Source organism: Alternaria ethzedia (genome assembly GCF_023757985.1).
Source record: "Alternaria ethzedia strain BMP 0044 chromosome Unknown scaffold_35, whole genome shotgun sequence".
NCBI lineage: Eukaryota > Fungi > Ascomycota > Dothideomycetes > Pleosporales > Pleosporaceae > Alternaria > Alternaria ethzedia.
Genome location: NW_026056228.1, coordinates 41,574 through 65,196, shown reverse-complemented (window position 1 = coordinate 65,196; position 23,623 = coordinate 41,574). Strand labels below are relative to the sequence as shown.

The window sequence follows — 23,623 nt, the reverse complement described above, 5'->3', positions numbered from 1 at the left end:
CAAAGAGAAGTCGCAGTCGCAGAACGGGGAGGTATATTGCTAAGCCGGAAGCCGAAAGAGATTAAGGAAAGAAAAGGCCGTGATCGCAGACACGGCGATCCGTGGACCGAAAGTAGACATACAGAAAAGAAAAGAGATTTCCAAATGTACCAAAGATTGAAAAAGGATCGCTTTTGATCACGAGTGTTGAGGTGCTGACAGAGCAAAAGCTCGTATAGCTGAGGTGCTGTTTAGAACATGCCACCCTCCATGGGCTGTTGACCGTTGGCAGGACGTGGAGGTGACCCATTGCGTCCGGTGAAGCCGTTTTGAGGCATTGCTGGCGAGGGTCCCATTTGGCTTTGTGCGTCTCCGCGCAGGCTCCTGCCTTCACTCGACGCCTTCCGCAGTCTGCCCTTTGGTTGCTGCGATTGGTTCATCACTGCGTCGGACGAGTTGGTGCGGAGTGGTTCAGCGTAAGGGGCTCGAGGTCCATCCATTCCATGCTGCACAGCAGGATCATACGGTGATGGTCCCGTTGGGCTTTGGCTTTGGCTTTCACCGCGGCCAAATCCGAAACGTCGCCTCATAGGGTTGATTGGAGGAACAGGGGGAGCGTTGTTTTCCATGCCATTCTTCAGAGAAGCACCAGCTGGAAGATTGATGGTGTCAATCGAAGACGTTGTGGAAAGGAACACCGGCTCCGAGATCTCCGACTTCGCGATGGACTTCTTTCGTAGCACTCCAGTCTTGGTCAACGGCTGCACGGTACTTGGGTTGAACGCGGCAGCGTTGGGTGTAGTGGGGTTTGAGACAGGAGGGGTGTGATTGGCAGAGAACGGAGGCACTGGAGATGTTGGGTGCGAGAAGCCATTGCCGTTGGCACTGCTGAAGCCGCCTGGTGAAGGCCGGGGCGAAATAGGGATTCCCGGGGAGAATTTCCCCCCAGGAGGCAGACGAGTGTTCTGACCCGGTCCAGCGTTAGTCTGAATAGGGTGCAGATGCTTCGACTCGAAGTAGTTCGCCGCGGCAGTCTTGCTGTTGCTGCGCGATCGCATGCGACCTTGGGAATCCAGCGATGGTCTCTCAGAAGGAAGTGGAGGCGTGGGGTGAGCAGAGTATCCAGGCATTGATGGCATTGTGTTTGCAGGATACGCGCCGCGGGTGCCATCTGCCATAGCCTGGTCCAGGTCATCGCGGTATTGATCATGGCGACTCCGGGAACGGCCTGACGATGTTCCAGAGCTCGAGCGCTCTCGCGTGGAGCTTCTGGTCGATGCCTGTGGAGATCTACCCGATGGACGACCAGTGCGGCTGCTCTCGGTTGCCGATCGTTGGCGATTCTCGTGCTCCCGCTGTGCGTCTTGTTCACTTTGCTGCAATACTCGGGACTGCTTTGGTCGCAGCGCTGGCATATCACCCTGAAGACCTACGAGCGAGGTGCTGCTGACATTCGCTGAACTTCCTCCAAGAGCAAGCTTCCTTACTGATTTGTTGGAAACATCAACTGTAGCAAAAGATTCACGGCTCGACTTTGCACGGAGCATGTTCAAAGCTGTCTTCAGTCCGTTGGATGGGCCCGCGGGTGCTGGTGCTGGACTTGTTGAACGGCCTTCGGCCTTAGCACGAAGATTCTCCTGTATCAAGCGCTGCCTGTGAGCGAGGTCTCGTTGGAAAGCTTCATGGTCGGCCTCTGTCTCGTTGCTCGCGACACGCTCATGGGCCCTTCGCGGAGTAAGATCCCAGGGAGCTGCAGGGTTTGGTTCGGTTGCGCTCATGATCAGTGGTGTGGCGTTTTGTACGTTGGCCTGCTCGTCAGAGTTCATCTTGACGAGTTCATCGCGGTAGGGGTTGTCAATGTCGTCCAAATCCCATGGGTTAGAGTGGCTGTATGTTGAGGGAGCTGGGGTAGCCGATTCCGACCCCGGTTGGCGGCGCTGGAAGCCAGACCCTTGTGTATGAATGGCGAGCCCCATAGGTGGGCTCATCATTGGAGGACCTGGCTCACCATAGTTGGAAGAAACATTGCTGACGTTGCGAAGATGCTGCCTAATCATTCCACTCAGTCCGCTGCTCTCAGGACCCAGTGTTGGTGAGTCAACCTCGGTACCGTCCACTTTCACTGTCTCGTCGGGGCGTGGAGACGCCTCTTGGGTAAGAGCAGGGCTGTACGAAGAAGGGCCATTCTGAGAAACCTCTTCCTCCGATGTTGTCCGCGAGCGGAATGCGGGATGCTCGAACATTGAGGGTGCGGGTCCGGTTGCTACGGGGAGATTGTCAAATCGACGAGTGGGCTCTGTCGCGCGCGTGGTTGGCGGCCTGGGAGCTTCATCTTCTGCTTCGCTGGAATCTGGGGAACTGAAGAAGGTGGCTTTGTTGCAATTGTCTGGAGACGCTGCTGGTTGGCGTGGAATGGCTGGGAGGCGCTGGGTCGGTGGCGAAGTCGGGGTACCTGGGCCTGCGGTCCTCATCTGACTGGCAGCAGCTTGAAACCTGGAGAAGGCAGAGGGTGCTTGAGCTGGCTCAGCAGTTGATTCAGAGCTTGACCGTTCGTTTGCGTCACTTTCAGCTCGCTTACGCCTTTGCTGCTCTGCACGCTCTCTCAAAGTGGGCTTACGAGGCGGGGACCTCTCGGCCTTTTGAGGTGGTGTTGAGCGCCCTTCTCGGTCCTGCTGCATATGGCGCAAGCGCTCTGCATACTGCTCCTCGCTGAACGCCGCCTTGGGTTTGTTGAAAGCACCCATGGCGGTCGCTTTGCCCCGATCGTTGGGCTGAAGTGCAGCATTGAGGGTATGAGCTTCTTCACTGTCACTGATGACGGGACTTGTCAGTGCAGGCGACTGCGGGCGGGCGAGGACGGGGCTCGACGCGCCGGAGGAGTTGTTCCTGCTTATGCCGGGGTATCCAAGCGCGTTTGGGCTGTCTGAGCGGAAGGCGGGTGGTCCCCGAGCGAACCGGTCATTCAGGTTGGTGGCAGAACGTGCCTGAGATATGGGAATCGGTGGCGTTGATCGTCCGGTTGGCGCACGTGCGCGTTGTATGGAGTTGAGACGGTTCATAGCTGAGGACTGTTGCTCTTGGATTTGCTGGTCCAGCCCTTGGTCGTAAAGTCTCCGTTTCGTTGTGGACCGGCCTAGATCTGGGGATGTCATCGGGGCACCTGCTGGGGGAAACGCCGGCGAGGAGGCTGATACAGAGTTGGTGCCCTGTGACGCTATCGAAGTCGCGGCTGTAGATGTGCGGGTGTTCAATGTGCCTGAGTTGGTGGATGACGAAGTCTCCCTCTTACGGCTGAGCTCAGTAGGGCTGGACGGCTCAGAGTTCTGGCCGTCTTCATAATCCGACTGCTGCCTCAGCCTGTCCTTCTCCTCTTGTCTGAGCCGTTGGTATGCTGACATATTAACGTCGTCGTCGTAGAGTGTCCGTCCGGTGCCCTTGGCGTTTGTATTAGAGATCATGTAGATCTTTTGTCGTCCACCGAACAAGACGTTGCCCTCGCCGGGTCTAGCTCTGCTCATAACGCTACCAGAGCCGTCGTCATCTCTACTGCTGTCGAAGGAATTGGTCCGTTCGCTTGCGAAGGGCGGTCGAATGGAGCCATTGAGCGAGGAGACTTCAGCTATATCGGAAAGACCCCCTGGAACGAAGCCAAACTCGTGGAGCCGCGATTGGCGTTTCGGTTGTAGTACACTGTCGTCGCTGGCCTTGCCAATCTTGGAGTCTGGGTCGTCCTGCTCTCTCAACATGCTGAAGCGGGTGGACAGGCCAGGCATGATCAGACTTGTCCGGAAGTCATCTGCTTTAGGCAACGCGAAGTTGAGATCGAACTCTGGTTTGGGCTCTTCCTGACCCTTCTTGCCCTTCTTCGTCTTCTTTGGGGCGGCGGCCGCGTCCTCGGCGCCATCCTTCTTCCTGTTCAACCAGCGGTTCATGATGGTCTGGCAGTTATTAGCAAACGTATAAGTACGCCGCATTGCATCCGGAGTGGGCGAGAGGCAATGGGAGGGCGCCTTGGCAATGGGGATGGGGAGGAGTGTAGTCTTACTGGCGAAAGTGATTAGACCGGATTATAGCGACGACTGTGCGCTGACCAATCTCGACTGTCGTGTCGCTGGGGTGAGCGGGCAGGCGCACTCGAGCGAGGAGTGGGGAAGGTGAGAGCAAGGCGACTCGGGCTGGGAGGAAAGAGCAATCGCGAACATGTAGCGGGGCCAAAAACAACAATGGGGCGGTCACGGGCTGTCTTTTTCGAAAGTGTGTCCTGGGCACAGTGGAAAGTAATGTCGGCAAGAGGCGAGGGATGAGCGAGCTGGAGGTGAAAAGGAAGGCGTGCAGCGATTGCAGGCGGGATCGGGCGCGCTCGACTCTGGATGGCTCGGTTGGCGGCAAAAAGTACAAAACAATAGATTATGGCAAAGGTTAAGGAGCGTGAGTAGCTGGCAGCAAACAGGTGAAGGAGTGAATGCACGCGCGCTGCGGAGTGCTGGCGTGGTGGTAGAAAAGAATGCAGAGAGCAGATCTCCCGACCGAAAAGAGGCTTCGAGGAGCGGGTCGACGTGGGTATGCACTCTTTGGGCCTCTGGGGGAGTGACAAGCACTCGCACATGGGACAAGGATCAATTTCCACTAGCCTCATTTCCGCGTCGCGCATGGGCGTCGCGGTGCAGGGAGCAGAGAAGCCATAGAGCGCGGGCCAATATCCGCTCGATAGGCTGACTGAGGTCGGACGGCCAGTTGCAGTATTGCGCCGCTGAGCCCAAACCCGCGCCGTCCCAGGGGATGCGGGCGACTGGCAGCGCGACAGAGTCGACGACGATGCGTCGACGCGATCCAACGGCATTTGCTAGCGCCCTCTGCTGCCTCGCCGCTGCCTCGCAGCTCGTCAGACACGCTCCTTCCGCGTCACACGTCGCTCCTGCCTCGTCACTCGCGTCGCAGAGTCATGCCTTCCTTTTGCAATAACAAACTTTGCCTCCCCCCACAGTCTGAAAACCACGACGCACGACCTTATGATAGCCCTTGGCCCGCCCTTTGCAGCTGCCGCAACGACAAAAAGTATCATGAACACTGCGAGGGACATCGCGCTCCGCTAGCACCCCGCCCAATCAGCGCCCTGCCCTGAGCGGTACCTTGCAGGCGTCGGGAGGGGCTGGTCCATCCCTGCATCCTCGATATCACCGCGCCCGCGACTTGCTTTTCTCGTCGCGCCACGACGCATCGTCAGCTTTGCCTCTCCGCCCGTCAGCGCTGCAGCGTCGACTCCGTCTGCTGCCCAATCACTTACCTCACACATGGGTAGCCAAAGTATGCGGGGGAGACGATCCAGAAGTACCAAACGCCCATCGCGTACCTGAAGCCGCTAACCTCGGGACGTACAGTGAAGCGAGCGAATCACCCAGCTTCCTAGTCATGGTCCCGGTGGCCTTTCGCTGTGTTCCCCTGGCCTAACCGCCTGGCGCTGTCATACCTCCCCTTTCCATGTACTACGGTAAGCGCAAAACTATGCTCCAACACTCGCAAGTTCCAACATGTCCTCTTGATCGACTCTCGAGGAGCAGGATTCAATTGGTCTTGTGTTTTCGCGATACGGGGCCCGGCCAGACTCGCATCCGGAGACCTGGTCCAACTGTCGTGTCATCTCCCGCGTGGCCGTCTGTCTACCGTCAGGCCGCCCCTGGCAGCTGATCCGAACGGCCATCCTTCCCCTTCTGTTCGGAACGTTGGACTCGCATCGGCAGACTAAATGCCGGCAGAGTGAATTGCTCGCCGTCGGCGAATAAGGCCAGCCGGCTGTGCTGTAATTCAGTCCTTGCTGAGCTTACTGCAGATACCTGCATCTTCTTCCTGCATACGCAACCGCCACAGTCAGTCCGAGAGCTTCTGCATACTAAGTTCTCAGCAAGTTTCAACCTGGATTCCGAAATGAATAGCCCGGGCTGGACCTAATCGATTGCATCGGTGCCACGAGGTAAGCAAATTGCCCCTCACCCGCCGCCTGCCGTTGTACGCTGAGGATGATCATCTCCAGCCCGTCCGCGAAATTGCTGTAGGATCGGCGCCACTCCAGCCCTGTGAGACAGCAGTATCTTATTCGCTAACACCGTCCCGTCACACGCGACAGGGACGCGCCCACGGTATTTACATGTATCTTCTTCAGCGCCATGTTGACAGACGCCCACGCGCTGGTGCTTTTGCCCACCACCTGATCAGGTTTCAGATCTGGCCCAGGCACCGCCCTGCTAACCGACCCCACGATTGTTTCATGCTTCCGTACACATGTCCGACGAACGCCTCACTGCGGTCCGAGCAGCCATACACACTCTTGCAAGTCCCACTACCCAAGCATCATCGCTGCAAACCAGCACAGCCGTTATTGTGACAGCGGGTCAGGTTTATCAGGCTGTGGCCTGTCGCATGTAACGACAAACTCCAAAATCTCACCCTTCCGCATTTCTCTGAAAACTTGAACCCTTGACGAGTTTCCATATATACATAGAGTTCGTCTGAGGGGTAAGCAGTATGTTCAGTCATCCGGACCTCCAGACTTGCAAGGAACGCTGCAACTCTCGTTGGCGTCGTCGACGTCACCATCATCTTACGTATTCTCCAGTCACGAAAAACCGTTTGCTGCCAAGAAGACGCGCGAAATTGATAATGCAAATTCTGCTCTGGTTCCAAGGCTCCGGCAGCATCTCGCGATCGATCCGTAGATGAATCGAAACTTCGAAAGTATATCCTTGCCGCGGAGACCGAGATGACAAAGCTGTTTAATTTCCGCCGATCATCCGGACAACACCCTTCGCTGAGCAGGGTCTTGCTGTGTCAGTGCAGAGACCTTGATTGATCACAATCTAAGTAACGCGCTCTTGTGTGTGATGATCACATGGCGTGACCGATGACAAACTGATGCCCAGAGTCCGCCGAGAGGGGTTTGGGTTATCCGGATTACAGTAGTCCACTCTATCATTCCTGTGCAGTTGAGAACTTCAAGAAAGAACCATCTCCAAGCTACGTGTATACGCTCCCGACTTCCGCTCTTCGAGCTTGCACACCAGCTTCTGCTTCAATTCGCAAATTTCATATAACCACGATACTGACCTCTCGTACGGGTTTACCAAGTTGCTTCACTCTCGGTGACCTGGGATACGTACTGTCCGCGATGTACGAGGATGCCATATTCAGTCATCTCTGTAGCCATCGCTGCCTATCGCGTTCAACGGGAAAGCGCTGCCTCACTGTGATCTCAATACCTCGAAGTCAATTTCAAAAATTGCGGCTAGCTTGTGTCGATAGCTTTCTTTATTTGTCTATCGCGAACATGACGAGCAAGGAATGTTCTGACGTCCTGATTTTTGAAGCTTTGTATAGTTCACACACGAGTATAACGAGCACCAATACAATGAAGAAGCCGAACACTCTGCAGTCTACATTGGTACGAAAGCCAAAGTTGGCAAGTTCTTAACGCAATGTAAATCTGGATCACTTATTGCTTTACTTCGTTGGGAGTAGATGTCCAATAGTTTTGCTGAGATGTGGTGCGAGTTCCCATCGGCTGATGTGGAACTACGTCACTACAAGCTCTCACTCTCACCTTCACTACTTTGTTGCCAGTTTCTCGCTTGTTGGGCCTTGTTCACTCGCAAAGTCCCTCCAGAGCCCGCTTTTCGGAAACATTACCCTTGCGTTACTCACCAATGTTCCTTATACTTCCTACCTCCACTTTTACACATCACTCGGCCTGCATTTTCTCAGATGTTGTTCGGTCACCTCTTACCACTCGCAGCCATTGCCACTGCAGCTGTCAAGCATAAACCAGATTCTGACTATGTCTTCAGCTGTGGTCCTCCCCTCCCCTACCTCGCTAACGGGTCGCAGGCCACGAGCTGGGCGCAGTATCTCGACGAGATTGGTGACGATCTCGACGGCGACGGCCAAGGTGCTGTGGATCATTTTGGTGGCCCCATCGGTAAGGCGCCATTGAAATGGCCTCGCAACTCAGAAAACATTGCTGTTATCCCTTACTGCTACTTCGACGAAAAAGAACGCGAGGCGATGCACGAAGTTATCGAGGCCGCCATACAATCGTGGATGACGTACGTGCATATCCAGTGCGACCTTTGATCGTGGACTGATGAGCCCTTAGTTATCTTGGTAATCCAGGAAAGGAATCCGGTCACGCTATCAGTTTCGAAGAGTGGGTGGACAGTGAAGGAAAACCAGTCATCTGTTACAAGAAAAGCGAAACCGACTTCTTCCATTGGAACCCAGATCTGCCTCACGAGACCTTGACGATCCAGGTGGGAAAGGGAGAAACCGGTTGGACGGCCAACGCAGGTCTAGCGGTTGACCAGAAGAGTCCTTGGAGGAACCAACTGAACGGCCCGGAAAGCGGTCGCCTTGTGAATGTGGAGTGGGCGGCTATGCACGAACTGGGTCATGTCATGGGTTAGTATTCATCTACGAGTAAGCTACCGACAAAGGCTAACAAAAGGCAGGTATGGCGCACGAACATCAGCGTAGTGATCGAGACGACTATATCGTGGTCAAACCCGAGAAAATCGGCGATTTCGAAGAGGTGAGTATGACACTCATTAAGCCGCCGAAACAAACAAACCCGTTACTGACTCTGAACAGTGCTACAAGCGCGCCCACGAAAAGAGCTCTCGAGTAACCCGAGAAAACGTATGCACCTCACTCAGAGTAGCGCTACGCAACAACTGTGCATGCAGAGATTGGGTCAAGGGCATGGCCGAGCTCTATCTCCCCCTCTTTACCTTCGACAAATACGACCCCGAAAGCATCATGCATTATCCTAGCGCCATTGGGGGTAAACAAGAGAAGTGTGAGCTCTACAGCGGCGAGGAGGATACGGCTGAGTGCCCGATTCAACAGTACAAGAACTTTGAGGATCATAGCCAGGGGACTACGAAGATGACGCCGAACTTGCATCCGTCTGCGCAGGATATCGCGTGGGTTAAGAAGGTATATGCTTGGGATGACAAGGGTGAAGCGTGAGGTGCGATGGAGTGATCGGTTGCTGTCGCAACATCTTCGACCGCTCCCTGAAGATACGAGCGGTTTCGTGTAAGCAGCGGTAAGGAACTGCTCAGACATACTGAATAAGAACGGCGAAGCTCTTACAATTGCTCAACGTAGCAAACGATGTGACTCAAAACGGACTGTGCCTTTCACATTTGCTAGCTCATCTGTGTCTGACTCTATCTCACGATAACATAACTGATTACCAAAGCAAATTCTCGCATCAGCAATACTCAAATAATGCAATTGCCACTACACGTATCTTCTCGCATCTTACGCAACATGTATAAAGTGGAAGAAAGTAACAGACATCAGACATAGATCAACTGAGCAACAACAAGCGCGCGTACGCAGAATCTATTATCAAGACTAAAGCCACGATACGTCATACAAAACCCGTGAACGCCACATCCACTACCCGAGTAAGCGTACCACCCACCCCTCCCGCATACACATAGACGCTCCCCTCTAGCCCACTCTAGCCCACCCGCACCCCGATCCGCGACGTCACCCTACCATACCTTACCATTAGACTGAACAGCCCCACGTTCCCAGCTTCCCACGTTCTCAACGGCAGTAACGGTCTTCCCAAACCCTTACTCAACAACCTGCACGCTACGTCAGCCCATGCAGCTACCCGCTGCAGGTCAGCCTCAACTGCATAAGACGGAAACCGCTGCCGCGTAAAACGGCTAACAGCGGGGCAACCAAGAAACTGTAGGAGGTGTAACCAGGCCTCAACAATATGCATGATGTACCGTTTATGTGGAAGAGGGTTTATCTGTTGAGGTTATCTCGGCATGCTCGGGAGATAGGGAGATAAGGAGATGGAGGGTAGAAGGAGTAAGATAGGCAGGAGCACGCGACGACACGCGGACAACTCATCGTCATCATACATCGTAGTGAAGGTGGGATTGTTTGAACATGTTTTTGTTGCATTACAATACATAAATCTCTTGCGAACCATGGACATATCTAATCTTGATGCGCCTGGGAACCCAAACACGCCGCGTAGGGGAATAATGTTTCCTTCTAGGAAGGATATGTGAACCGTTTTTGCCCCTTGTTCCAACTATACTACCATGCATCTAATCGTCGTGAATATTGAGTGACCTCGCCCGCCGGTGTTGACACGTATATTTAACATTGCGCGATGGCGACAGAAACAGCCTGGTCGTCCGAGTGGCTGATGCTGATGTTGATGTTCTTGACACCGACGCGCTTGGCTTCTTCGTCGGCTTTGCCGTAGAGCTGTGAATGCGTCAGTATGGGGTCTCAGAGTTGAGTAATGATAGAAACATACCTGAACGGTTGGCGCGCCAGACTCGTCGTTGATGATCTCGATATCCTTCAGCGGAGCGCCGGCGCCTTCACCCTTGACACCGAGAGACTTGAATACAGCCTCCTTCGCTGACCACTTGCCTGTGAAGCTGGCTTGCGGGTTCGGTGACTTTTGGCAGTATGCGATTTCCTTCTCGGTGAAGTTACGCTCGATAAAGGTCTCGTTCTCAATGTTGAGCGCACTGAGGCTCTCAACATCGACACCGACCTTGCTGTTGGAAGAAGCTGTGGCTTGAGTGAGCTGCTCAACCATCTTCATCGTCTCTTGCGCCTTCTTGTCCTTCTTGGGAGCAGGAGTCTTCGCATAGCTGTATGTCGAAGTCTTCTTGTTCATGGTGACACGCGCTTGCGGGTTGAGGAAGACCTCCTGCATCTTCTCGTCCTCGTATGGCGCCTTGTCCTTGGCACGGAACATAGTGTTGTTGATGAGACCATCGTGGAAGTATCGGTATGCCCTCTTTTGGCGAGCTTCAACCTTTTGCTTGTAGGCAGCAAATTGGTGGTGCTCAAGAGCGGCGAACAGGTACTTGGGGTGAATACCGATAGCTTGAGTTCCCTTCTGTCCGAAACCGAACGAAGTAACGGAGAAGGCCTTGATACCATCGGTCTGGATGGCCTGCGATGGGTAGACGATGTAGTCGTATTGCTCCATGATCTTGTCGACGTTATCGGCGTTACGGTTGCCAGGCACAAGACCAGTGTTGAGCACCTGCAAGCAACCGTTGAACATCCAGGCACCGGCAGCACCCTTGGGATGACCGGTGAGGTACTTCTGCCAGATACCAAGCAGCGCATTGCCCTTCTTACGGCCGAGGTGGCGCATCTGGTGGTTGATAACGTCGGACTCGTTCTTGTCGTTCGCAACAGTGGAGGTACCGTGGAAAGAAGCAACATCGAGATCGTCAATGGTAAGGCCCCAGGTAGCAAGAGCACCACGAAGAGGAGCGATGCGTGAGTCTTGCTTCCAGAAGCTGTTACCGAGACTGTTGAGCGCGTCCTTCTCTTGTCGCTTGGCTTCCATCTCGATATTAGCAGCACGCTCCTCGAGATAGGCAGCCTCGTCGAAGTCCTCGCCAGTAGCGTCCTTCATCGCCGCGACTTCCTCCTGGAGGTAGAGGACTTCCGATTCTTGCCACTGCTTGATCTGCTTGCGGCGGAGGTCCATCTGCCTCCTCCTGTACTTGATGTCAAGAAGAGGAGATGGGAACTTGGACGGGTTCTCTCGTGCGGTGGTCAATACACCCTTTCCTGGAGCAGGGACGGAACGACCAATCTTGTCGGTTGCTGTGGCCGTGAAGCCGAGGATACCGTAGATGGGGACTCCCATGTCGAGGGCGAGCTTGGCGTCCATGATGACTTGCATACCGCAACCTTGCGACTCCATGAAGCCATTTCGGGTTGTGGTGGTGGGGCGCGACATCTCCTTCGGTGTACGTCCGTGAGCAAATTCGTCTTCGGCGTTGCTAGTGGCCTTCATGTTGGCGAATTCGTAGGAGCCTTCCTCTTGGAAGTCATCGAAACCACCAACGAAGCAGACACGGGCCTTTCCTTCAACGATAGTGTCGTAACCGATGTCAAGAGACTCGACAGCGGTGGCACAAGCACCGACGGGGGTCTTGATGGGTCCAGTGGATGAGATGAGCAACATGTTGACCCAAGCGCTCATAGTGTTGATGAAAGACTCTTGCAGAATATCCTTCTGGACTGGCTTGTCCATGAAGCGGTCTTTGTACATTCCTCGAAGGGCGGTAGTACCACCAATACCGGAACCGACGCAGTTACCGACTTGAGACAAGTGGACATATTGGTAGAACTCGTATGGGTCGGTGATACCACTGGCAAGCAGACACTCGGCCGTGGATACAAGCACGAAGAGTGTGACAGGGTCGACTTGGGAGATGATGTCGTCGGGCACACCGTACTTCTTTGCATCCCAGCCAGTCGGGATTTGACCAGCTACGAGACGGTCGAAGCGAAGAGCCTTGGGAAGGAGGAGTGTCGCTCCCTTCTTCATGCGGACAGTATACTCGCTAGACTCCTCGATCGCAAAGATCTCAACCTTGTCGCCATGCTCCTTCTTGAACTCCTCCGCAAGTTCCTTGGAAGCCTCGAATGGATCGAGATCCTCCTCAATCTGGATCTCTTGCATAAGCTGCTTCTTCTTGGGGTCGTAGCCATTGAAGAGCTCGGGTTCGATAAGGCGGATACCGGCGTGCTCGAGAATGTACTTCTCGTACTTCGGCTTGACATCCTTGTCATCGATTGGCTCGTTGGTCTTGGCGTCAACCCATCCGGAGTAGCTCTTGCCCTTGAGAGGACCGTTGTGGTTCTTGATGAGACCCATGATCCAAGCCATCTCGACACATCCCTCAATGGAGAATTCGCCGTACGCTTCCATCTCCCAGCGTGTCCTGGAGTTACCCCAAGGACCGACTTCAGAGAAACCAGTGACGACGACGACCTTCTCAAGGTCGACCATACCCTTAAGGTTATCGTTGAGAGGCTTGACCTCTGTGTCCCAATCAGGTAGGGTGGGGAAGTCGAACTTCATGTTTGCACGTGGTTCGATCGTGGCCTTCTTGTATAGGGCCTCGCTGGCCTCGCCGTTGACAACCTTGTTCTCGATGGCATTCTCCTTGATGACGGCACGGCGGATATCGCTGGTCTCTGTGAGTTCCTTGCGCAAGTCGGTCATCAAGTCCTTCAGGTTAGGAATGTACTGGAAGCCGCCGTTGAGGTCAGCCCATACAGGCTCGACCTGGCAGAGGTTGACGATCGGTGGCGCCATCAGACCAAGCAAGTTGAAGGCCATCTCCTGCTGAGAGAAGGTGCGTACACCGTACTTCTCGATTCCCTCAGCGACGATGTTGTTGGCGCCCATCAAACCAGTGCCACGAGTCCAGCCGATGACGGCACCACAGATGGTGAGGTAGTTACCCCAGCTCTCTGAGTGCCACCTCGAGAAGAGTGTCTCGAGCGACATCTTGGACTCTGAGTAAAGACCATCGTTACCGAAGGTTCCGTGGTTGGGTGACAATGGCAGGATGACTTGTGCTGGGCGGGTCTCGTAGCCGTAAGCTTGCTTTTGCTTCTTGACAGCTCCGAGCATGCGCAACAGATTGGTCAACATGATGCGGTGAGCGAGCTCAGACTTGGAGTCGATGCTGTCAATTTCGCGGCCATTCTCTGGAATAGCAGCGAAAGGAACGATGAGGTCGAGATCCCATCCAAGGCCCTTCTTGGTGTCGAAGATGTAGTCGACCAAAGCCTCAACATCTTGGTTGCTGCCCTGGTTGAAAGGCACAACAATGAGCTGAGAACCGCGGGCGCCGTAACGCGAGTACATGGATTGATAGTACTCGGTGACCTCACGGGAGAACCTGGAAGTTGTGACGACGACCTTGGCACCACCGCTAATGAGACCCTGAAGGACTTGCGCACCGATAGAGCCGGCACCAGCGCCCGTCATAAGAGCGTACTTGCCCTGGAAAGTGACACCAGACTTGGCGGCATCCTCTAAGCAGTCCAGGTAGACGCCAGTCAGCTTCTTGCTGTACTCCCAGCCATGGTCATCCTTTCTCTTGAGATGGAGGAAGGGAATTGTCTCGACCTTGCCCTGCTTAGCAGAAGGGTTGACGCGACCGTTGCGACCCCTCTTGCCGCTAGCAGCCTTGCCATTCTCACTGGGCATGATCTGTCCTTCGTTCATTGACAACGAACGGATGACATTGCTGTAGAGGCTCTTGATCTGAAGTTGCGAGGACTTGGAAAGCTTGTGTTGTTGCTTGATTAGCTTGTAGATCCTTTGGAGGTCGTTCTGGACCTTGGTGCGGTTGCCGTACTCGGACAGCTTTCCGCCCTCAGCCATCTCGCGCACGTAGTGCTCAAGCTTGCGGACGCTCGCTCTTGGCGCTTCCTTGTAGTTCATGTTGCCCTTGGCATCAATCTCTAGGTGTGGCGCTGTGGGTACTGCGACATCCTTGTAGACCGGAGCCTCGTTCAAGACCTCCTTGCAGTTGTCGATGAGCTGCTGACCGAGCTCCTTTGCAAGCTCATATGTCTCACCGCGCTCGGTAGGGCAGTGGTCCATGTGGTATTGCATAAAGTCGAGAAGGAGAGGGTTCGAGCGGTTCATGATGGCGATGCAGCGACTGACAATTTCACGGTCGACAGCCTTCAGCTTGCCAAAGATGATATCGTAGTACATGGTGAGGGCGTCCTGGCGCGCCCAGTTCCACGATGAGTCGTAGACGCGCGCCTTGAGCGGTGTGAATTGGGGCTCAATGCCAGAAGCGTAGAATTCGCCGTGCTCCGTGTTCCAGAGGTCAAGCTGGGCCTGGAGCGCGGATTGCGCCTTCTGTGAGTCGACGAACGACTTGTCACCCGCACGAAGATCAATCTTGAGGTATCGCGCGAAAAGTTCAAGCTGCTGCTTGAACAGTTGGCGTTGGTCCTTTGTGAGGGCGTCGATCGCCGCGGGGTCCATCATCATGCCACCACCCGAACCACCAGCGTCTCCGCCGGCTGTAGGAGCAGACAGGCTGATTCCAGCGATGCCCGCGTATTTGTTCGCTTGCTCATCGAGGAAGGCCTTGCCGTCGGCTTCTGAGGCAAGACGGGCTGCTGGCTCGTTGGTGATGGCGAGCAGCAAAACTCCGTCCTGTCGCCCTTGGGCCAGTCCCCATCTTGTCTCGAGGTGCTTGCGCACAGCTGTGATGTTGAAGCCACCAGGCATCTTGGCGGACACCATGCGGGCAATGAGGGACGAGGACTGCTTGCCAAGCTGACCATTGAAGGTAGCCTGCATCGAAGCACCGAGCTCGTCGAGAGGGGTATCCTCGGGCTTTTCGGGAGTTGAGCCAAACTCCTTGCCCAGGTCTCCGAGGATTTCGTTCTGGAGCGTGGACTTGCCTGCGAAGCGTGTTAGTCACAGTTTTACGCTAGACGTGCAATTGACGGACCTCCGACTAAATCCTTGATGGCCTTGCTCAGCGGAATGTCCATGAGCGGCTTCTTCAGCTTCTGCGCCACCAGTGTCCGCAGAATGTCGGTGGCTGTGACGGGGGCATCTGGCACCTGGGCTGCGGGCCCGGCACTCGGTGGTGGAGGGGCTGCGGCGGCGGCGGCAGGTGCTGAAGAGGCGGGTGCAGAAGAGGGCGCTGTTGAGGCCGCCGCGGGAGCCTCTGGTTCCTCCTCTATTGGGTCTACGTCGTAGTAGATGTCCTTGGCGTCCTTGTTGTAGCACAGGATCTGACGCTGCAGCGACCGCGCCGCATCGTGTCCTTCGTATTTGCTGGCGAGGGTGCGCTTCGCCATGACACCGAGCGTGTCTGCGGGGCCGATCTCGACGATGCGCTCCGTCGTCTTCTCGCCGAGGACGACATCCTGCGTCTCGATCCACCTGACGGGCGAGGCGAACTGGTATGCGAGCAGCTCAATGAGCAGCGTGTGCGAGAGCTCCTGCTCGACCTCGGGACGCATGGCGAGGGACTGAGGGAGCAATTGGCGGAAAGGAAGGTGGTTGAAGCTCAACGGAGCTCAAAGGGTATCTCTATTACAAAATAGAAGACGGGTATCGTGGGTCTAGGGAGGGAGGAGCGGCCAGGAAGAAGACGCGCTATTAGGTGGGTGGGTAGTGTATAGTGCGGTGAGAGCACGAGAGACGATTCAAGGGTCCGGGAGGGGTGCGTTGGCTCCCCGCGAACGACAACTTTCTTCTTCTTCGCGAAAAAATGAGGGAAGGGTCAGCGGGCGTTGCAGGAACAGGACACTCAACGCATTGGCTGTTTATCTCTTGTTGGACAGCAGCACGCGGCGTTGATATGGCCGGGCGTTGAGGATTTCTCCCGCTTCGGGCTGGCGGTACTAAAATTCCAGACCCCTGCGACTGCAGCTCGTTACTGCTTTGGCCGGTGCTCAACGAACTAATCTCGCCTGGAAGAAGATGGGCTTGCGAGCGAAGAACAGGCGGCCACCGCACGAAGGGGATTGCGGTTGGACTTGCGAGTGGGTGCCAGCCTCGCACCGAAACTTGGACACTCGGCCCACCGTGTCCTCAACAGCTGCGTGGGCGCGGATAAGCGCATGGCGGCGACTTGTTGAGTGCCTCTGCCCCAGCATTTGTGTAGGAACATACCGCAGACCCCTGCCGCCGCTAGTGACCCATGATATGCGGGCCAAATCTGAGCTCCTCTCGAAAAAGTCGACCCAGACGGCGCGACCATAACCACGCCAGCGCACCGCTTCCGACCCATTCCTCACCTCCTCCCCGCCCAATTGCATAAGCACTCCCTTCTGATTACTTTTCTTAAACCCTGGGGCCGTTCGTAATCCTGCTGCCTGCGGTATTCTCTCCACGCCCCTCGCACACCGCACCGCACATAGCAAGGGAGCTGCTACACATTACTAGCAGTACGGGCCCTATCCCAGCACACCGGCCAGATTAGCTTCTGTCTGAGTGAAGAGGTACGCATTGAGTCTTTCTTGCGAGCAGTTCAAGACAGCTGTCTTCCGGACGTCTTTTGGCCCGGGCCATTGCATTGATTGCATCGCTCCTTCCCCGCCATACCAGACGAGAGCTCACACTGCTCAGACGCTCCTTCCTGCCCACGTCGTTCCTTCCACACCTATAATCTGTCCAAGGTACGCGCCTTCCGGTGCTCGTCACTCACCTCCAACCCTCAGCTAACCACCTCACCAGTAATCGCACATTCCCACCATGTACGGTTCCGGCCAGCAGACGGGCATCTCCACGCCCCGCTCTGCCGCAAACCTGCGCCCGCTCATCCTCTCCCACGGCTCGCTCGAATACACCCTCCTCATCCCGACCGCCCTCCACTTCAATGCACAACAATTGAGGGACACGTTCAAGTCGACGCTCCCAGAGCCCACCGACGAGCTCGCCCTAGACGATGAGCCATCATCGGTGGCGGAGCTGGTGGCGCGATACCTTGGCTTTGTCGCGAAGGAGGTAGAGGAGGGGGAGGACCCTGACTCTTTCGAGGAGGTGCTCAAGCTCGTTCTTACCGAATTCGAGCGTGCCTTCCTCCGCGGCAACGAGGTGCACGCGCTGGCTGCATCTCTGCCCGGCATCACCGAGAAGAAGCTGGTCACAGTCCGGTCATACTACGCTGCTCGCGCGGCGGTAGAGAGGCCGATCAAGCACCACGAGTCCGCTCTCTTCCGCGAGGCTTCCGACGAGAATGCCTTCATCTACGCTGTTCTCGGCGGCCAGGGCAACATCGAGGAGTACTTCGATGAACTCCGCGAAATCTACAACACCTACCCCTCATTCGTAGAGGACTTTGTTGCCGCCGAGGCACAACATCTCCTCGTCCTGTCGCGTGACCCGCGCGCTGAGAAGCTCTACTCCAAGGGCCTCGATGTCATGCGATGGCTCAACAACCGAGACTCACAACCCGATACCGACTACCTGGTTTCGGCACCTGTCAGTTTGCCCTTGATTGGGTTGACTCAGCTTGCACACTACGTCGTAACGTGCAGAGTGCTCGGCAGCCATCCCGGCCACGTACGCAGCCGCTTGTCTGGTGTTACCGGTCACTCGCAGGGTGTCGTTACAGCCGCCGCTATCGCCGAAGCTAAGAACTGGGAATCTTTCGAGCGATCTGCCAAGAAAGCCATTGAGATCCTCTTCTGGATCGGTGCGCGGAGTCAGCAAGCCTTCCCCAGAACCTCGCTGGCACCGACAGTCTTGCAAGACTCGGACGAGAACGGCGAGGGTGTCCCCACGCCTATGCTTTCCATCCGTGATCTCTCAAGAAAAGCAGTCCAGGACCACATTGACGCGACAAATGCCCATTTACCCCAAGATCGGCACATTGCCATCTCTCTAGTCAACAGCGCTCGCAACTTCGTAGTCACAGGTCCACCAATCTCTCTGTACGGTCTCAACCTTCGTTTGCGCAAGGACAAGGCCCCGACTGGCCTGGACCAAACGAGAATTCCCTACACTGAGCGCAAAGTGCGCTTTGTCAACCGCTTCCTACCCATCACTGCTCCTTTCCACAGCCCATATCTGGTAGATGCGACCAAGCAGCTCGAAGATGATCTCAAGTCAATCAAAATCTCCACTGCCGATCTTGGCATCCCCATGTATGACACACATACGGGCCAAGACCTTCGCGAGACCGAGAGTGACAACATCGTGCCTCGTCTTGTCAGCATGATCACTGCCGACTCGGTCGAGTGGGAGAAGGCAACTGTGTTCCCCAAGGCTACCCACATTCTCGACTTCGGTCCCGGTGGTATTTCAGGTCTCGGAGTCCTCACCAACCGCAACAAAGACGGTACTGGTGTCCGTGTCATCCTTGCGGGTGCCATCGACGGACAGAACGCCGAAGTTGGCTACAAGCCTGAAATCTTTGACCGCGACTTCGACCATGCTGTTAAGTACGCTGTCGACTGGGTCAAGGAGCACGGACCGCGTCTTGTCAAGACTTCCACTGGCCAAACCTACGTCGACACCAAGATGAGTCGTATGCTCGGTTTGCCTCCAGTGATGGTGGCTGGTATGACGCCTTGCACTGTTCCATGGGATTTTGTTGCAGCGACCATGAACGCCGGCTATGAGATTGAACTTGCCGGTGGCGGCTACTACAATGAGAAGACTATGACCGAAGCTATCACGAAGGTCGAGAAGGCGATTCCTGCTGGTCGTGGTATCAGCGTCAACCTTATCTACGTTAACCCTCGCGCTATGGCCTGGCAGATCCCCCTCCTGGCCAAGCTCAGGGCCGAAGGTGTTCCCATCGAAGGTCTTACCATCGGTGCTGGTGTTCCATCCATTGAAGTAGCCAACGAATACATCGAGACCCTTGGCATCAAGCACATTGCCTTCAAGCCTGGTTCCGTCGAGGCTATTCAGCAGACCATTAACATTGCGAAGGCGAACCCTACCTTCCCAGTCTTGATGCAATGGACTGGTGGTCGTGGTGGAGGTCATCATTCCTTCGAGGACTTCCATCAGCCCATTCTGCAGATGTACAGCCGTCTGCGCAAGTGTGAGAACCTGATTCTCGTCGCAGGTTCCGGTTTCGGTGGCGCCGAAGACACATACCCATACCTCACCGGTCAATGGTCTACCAAATTTGGATACCCACCCATGCCATATGACGGTTGCTTGTTCGGCAGTCGCGTAATGACGGCGAAGGAATGCTACACATCGAAGATGGCCAAACAAGCTATCGTTGACGCCCCTGGTCTTGACGACGAGGACTGGGAGAAGACCTACAAGGGCCCAGCTGGAGGTGTCATCACTGTTCGCTCTGAGATGGGTGAGCCAATCCACAAGCTTGCCACTCGTGGTGTCATCTTCTGGCATGAGATGGACCAGAAGATCTTCAGTCTCGACAAGGCCAAGCGTGTCCCCGAATTGAAGAAGATGCGCGAGTACATCATCGAGAAGCTGAACAAGGACTTCCAGAAGGTCTGGTTCGGTAAGAACAAGAAGGGAGAGTCAGTTGACTTGGAAGACATGACCTACACTGAGGTTGTCCAACGTATGGTAGACCTCATGTACGTCAAGCACCAATCCCGCTGGATCGACCAGAGTTTGAAGCGCTTGACTGGCGACTTCATCCGCCGATTGGAAGAGCGTTTCAGCAAAGCTAGCAGCGAGTCACTCATCCAAAACTACGATGAGCTCAACGACCCCTTCCCAATGCTCGAGAAGGTCTTCAAGGCTTACCCCGATGCCGACAACCAGCTCATCAGCGCCCAAGATGTGCAACACTTCCTGTTGCTCTGCCAACGTCGTGGACAGAAGCCTGTACCGTTCGTTCCCGTCCTTGACGAGACCTTTGAATTTTTCTTCAAGAAGGATTCACTCTGGCAATCCGAGGATCTCGATGCTGTCGTTGACCAAGACGTTGGCAGGACATGTATCCTTCAAGGACCCATGGCTGTCAAGTACTCCACCAAGGTTGACGAGCCCATCAAGGAGATCCTGGATGGTGTCCACGAGGGTCACATCAAGCTCCTTATGCACGACATCTACGGCGATGACGAGTCCAAGGTTCCCGTCATTGAGTACTTCGGTAGCAACCTGCTAGCGCCACCCCAGGGTCTAGAGGTCGATGGTCTTACCGTCTCAGAGCTTGAGAACAAGGTCATCTACCGCCTCTCCGCTGCTCCCAACGCCACAATGCCAGAAGTACACTCATGGCTGCAACTCCTGGCAGGCTCCAGCTATTCATGGAGACATGCTTTCTTCACTGCGGACATCTTTGTGCAGGGTCAGCGTTTCCAGACCAACCCTACTTCCAGGGTCTTTGCTCCCACACCCGGCATGGTTGTCGAAATTCAGAACCCCAACGAGCCTGCCAAGACTGCCATCATCGTCAAGGAGCTGCACCACGGCGGCAAGCTAATCAAGACCGTCGAAGTCAGCCTCACCAAAGACAGTGAGATCCTGCTCAACATCTACGAGGAGCGTACCGCCATTGGACACGCAGTCGCATTGCCTTTCCGCTTCACCTACCGTCCTGACGTAGGCTACGCGCCTATTCATGAGGTCATGGATGCCCGAAACGACCGCATCAAGGACTTCTACTACAAGATCTGGTTTGGAGATGAGGCATGCCCATTCGATGCGTCCGTCACTTCACGCTTCGATGGTGGCCGCGCCACTGTAACAAGTGAGGCCATCAACGACTTCGTCCACGCAGTCGGAAACAAGGGTGAGGCCTTTGTTGACCGACCTGGCAAGGAAGTTTACGCCCCCATGGACTTCGCCATCGTTGTCGGCTGGAAGGCCATCACCAAGCCTATCTTCCCTCGCGCAATCGATGGTGACCTTCTCAAGTTGGTTCATCTTTCCAACGGGTTCCGCATGATCTCTGGCGCTGAGCCCTTGAAGAAGGGCGATGTTCTTGACACCACTGCACAGATCAATGCTGTTATCAACCAGGACTCTGGTAAGATCGTAGAGGTCTGTGGCACCATCACCCGCGATGGTAAGCCAGTGATGGAAGTCACTAGTCAATTCCTCTACCGCGGCGCATACGATGATTTCCAGAACACGTTCCAGAGGAAGGTCGAGAAGCCCATTCAGCTCAACTTGGCTACCAGCAAGGACGTAGCCATCCTGCGATCAAAGGAGTGGTTCAACTTTGAAGAGCCTGAGATCGACCTGCTGAACAAAACCTTGCTCTTCAAGCTCGAGACTGTCGTGCGATACAAGAACAAGACAGTCTTCTCTGACATCGAGACTCAAGGAGAGGTCTTGCTCGAACTCCCGACTAAGGAGGTGATCCAAATCGCTTCCGTGCAATACAGCTCGGGCACCGCATACGGCAACCCCGTCCTCGACTATTTGGAGCGCAATGGAGCTGCGGTTGATCAGCCAGTACTGTTCGACAACGCTATCCCGCTTCACGGCAAGGCACCGCTTCAGCTCAAGGCACCTGCTTCCAACGAGAACTACGCTCGCGTCTCTGGCGACTACAACCCCATCCACGTCTCACGTGTCTTTGCTAGCTACGCCAACCTACCTGGTACGATCACTCACGGCATGTATTCCAGCGCAGCTGTCCGAAGCTTGGTAGAGACCTGGGCCGCCGAGAACAATGTCGGTCGTGTTAGGAGCTACCACGTCAACCTCGTGGGCATGGTGCTTCCCGACGACATGCTCGATGTCAAGCTCCAGCACGTCGGTATGGTGTCTGGTCGTAAGATCATCAAGATTGAAGTCAGCAACCAGGAGACCGAAGACAAGGTCCTCCTCGGCGAGGCTGAGGTTGAGCAACCCACTACCTCATACGTCTTCACTGGACAGGGATCGCAAGAACAGGGTATGGGTATGGAGCTTTACAATAGCAGCCCCGTCGCCAAGGAAGTCTGGGACCGCGCCGACAAGCACTTCATGGACAACTACGGTAAGACTTTCCTATTCACCTGCATTATACTGTGGCTAATTCATGACAGGCTTCGCTATCACTAACATCGTGAAGAACAACCCTAAGGAGCTCACCATTCACTTCGGTGGCCCAGTGGGCAAGGCTATCCGCCAGAACTACATGTCCATGACATTCGAGACTGTTGCTGCGGACGGCTCCATCAAGTCTGAGAAGATCTTCAAGGAGATTGACGAGAACACCACATCGTACACCTACCGGTCGCCGACTGGTCTGTTGTCAGCGACTCAATTCACACAGCCTGCTCTGACACTTATGGAGAAGGCATCGTTTGAGGACATGCGCGCCAAGGGTCTGATCCAAGTCGAGAGCACATTCGCTGGACACTCTCTTGGTGAATACTCTGCCCTTGCTGCCATGGCTGAGGTCATGCCTATCGAGAGTTTAGTCTCAGTCGTGTTCTACCGTGGTCTTACCATGCAAGTCGCCGTCGAGCGTGACGAGACCGGACGCTCGAACTACTCCATGTGCGCTGTCAACCCCAGCAGGATCTCCAAGACCTTCAACGAGCAAGCTCTTCAATACGTTGTTGAGAACATTGCCGAGACAACCGGATGGCTTCTGGAGATTGTCAACTACAACATCGCCAACATGCAGTACGTCGCTGCCGGTGACCTCCGCGCTCTCGACTGCCTTACTGGCGTGACAAACTACCTCAAGCAACAGAAGATCGACATCCAAGCGCTCATGCAGACTCTGTCGCTAGAGGAAGTCAAGAACCATCTCGTTGAGATCATCAAGGGCTGCGCCGAGCAGACAGAGGCCAAGCCCAAGCCACTCGACCTCCAGCGTGGCTTTGCTACCATCCCGCTCAAGGGTATCGACGTACCCTTCCACTCGACCTTCTTGCGATCTGGCGTCAAGCCCTTCAGGTCTTTCCTTCTTAAGAAGATCCACAAGACATCCATCGACCCCAGCAAGCTGGTCGGAAAGTACATCCCCAACGTAACTGCGAAGCCATTCGCGTTGACCAAGGAGTACTTCGAGGACGTGTACAAGCTCACCAACTCACCCAAGATTGGCAACATCTTGGCCAACTGGGAGAAGTACGAGGAGAGCGGCAAGGAGGAGACCAAGACCGAGGCTGCTGCGTAAAGCAAGTCGACATGTATGCATAGACAGATAGATACGAGATTCCTTGATTGGGGCGTTTGTGGCGGTTCAACAAAGTAGATGATTGGCCATTTGATATCCAGGTTGGAGGCTTCGATGCTCTTCTTTATGATAAAACTTAGTAATTCATTCGTTCAAAAATGACATTTACAAACTATATATGACAGGAGTAGAAAAAGTGTGGATATTCGTGAGATGACCTTTTCCGACCAGTTCGC

The 23,623-nt window shown here is 55.0% G+C and overlaps 4 protein-coding genes across 4 annotated transcripts; 2 read left to right on the top strand and 2 right to left on the bottom strand.

Moving 5' to 3' along the window:
• Positions 1-230: 230 nt before the first annotated feature.
• J4E87_009410 (uncharacterized protein) lies at positions 231-3,911 on the bottom strand (the record flags this gene model as incomplete). The annotated part of the gene is made up of 1 exon (XM_049380987.1): positions 231-3,911. One exon carries the CDS (start codon positions 3,909-3,911, stop codon positions 231-233), a length of 3,681 nt encoding a protein of 1,226 aa, XP_049229208.1.
• A 3,598-nt stretch (positions 3,912-7,509) lies between these two features.
• J4E87_009409 (uncharacterized protein) lies at positions 7,510-8,994 on the top strand (the record flags this gene model as incomplete). The annotated part of the gene is made up of 5 exons (XM_049380986.1): positions 7,510-7,514; positions 7,815-8,072; positions 8,123-8,424; positions 8,475-8,554; positions 8,614-8,994. 5 exons carry the CDS (start codon positions 7,510-7,512, stop codon positions 8,992-8,994), a joined length of 1,026 nt encoding a protein of 341 aa, XP_049229207.1.
• A 1,164-nt stretch (positions 8,995-10,158) lies between these two features.
• J4E87_009408 (uncharacterized protein) lies at positions 10,159-15,840 on the bottom strand (the record flags this gene model as incomplete). The annotated part of the gene is made up of 3 exons (XM_049380985.1): positions 10,159-10,269; positions 10,322-15,270; positions 15,321-15,840. The coding sequence occupies 3 exons, from the start codon at positions 15,838-15,840 to the stop codon at positions 10,159-10,161; spliced, it is 5,580 nt and encodes a 1,859-aa protein (XP_049229206.1).
• Positions 15,841-17,077: 1,237 nt separating this feature from the next.
• Positions 17,078-23,387, top strand: J4E87_009407 (uncharacterized protein; the record flags this gene model as incomplete). The annotated part of the gene is made up of 2 exons (XM_049380984.1): positions 17,078-22,253; positions 22,303-23,387. 2 exons carry the CDS (start codon positions 17,078-17,080, stop codon positions 23,385-23,387), a joined length of 6,261 nt encoding a protein of 2,086 aa, XP_049229205.1.
• Positions 23,388-23,623: the final 236 nt, after the last annotated feature.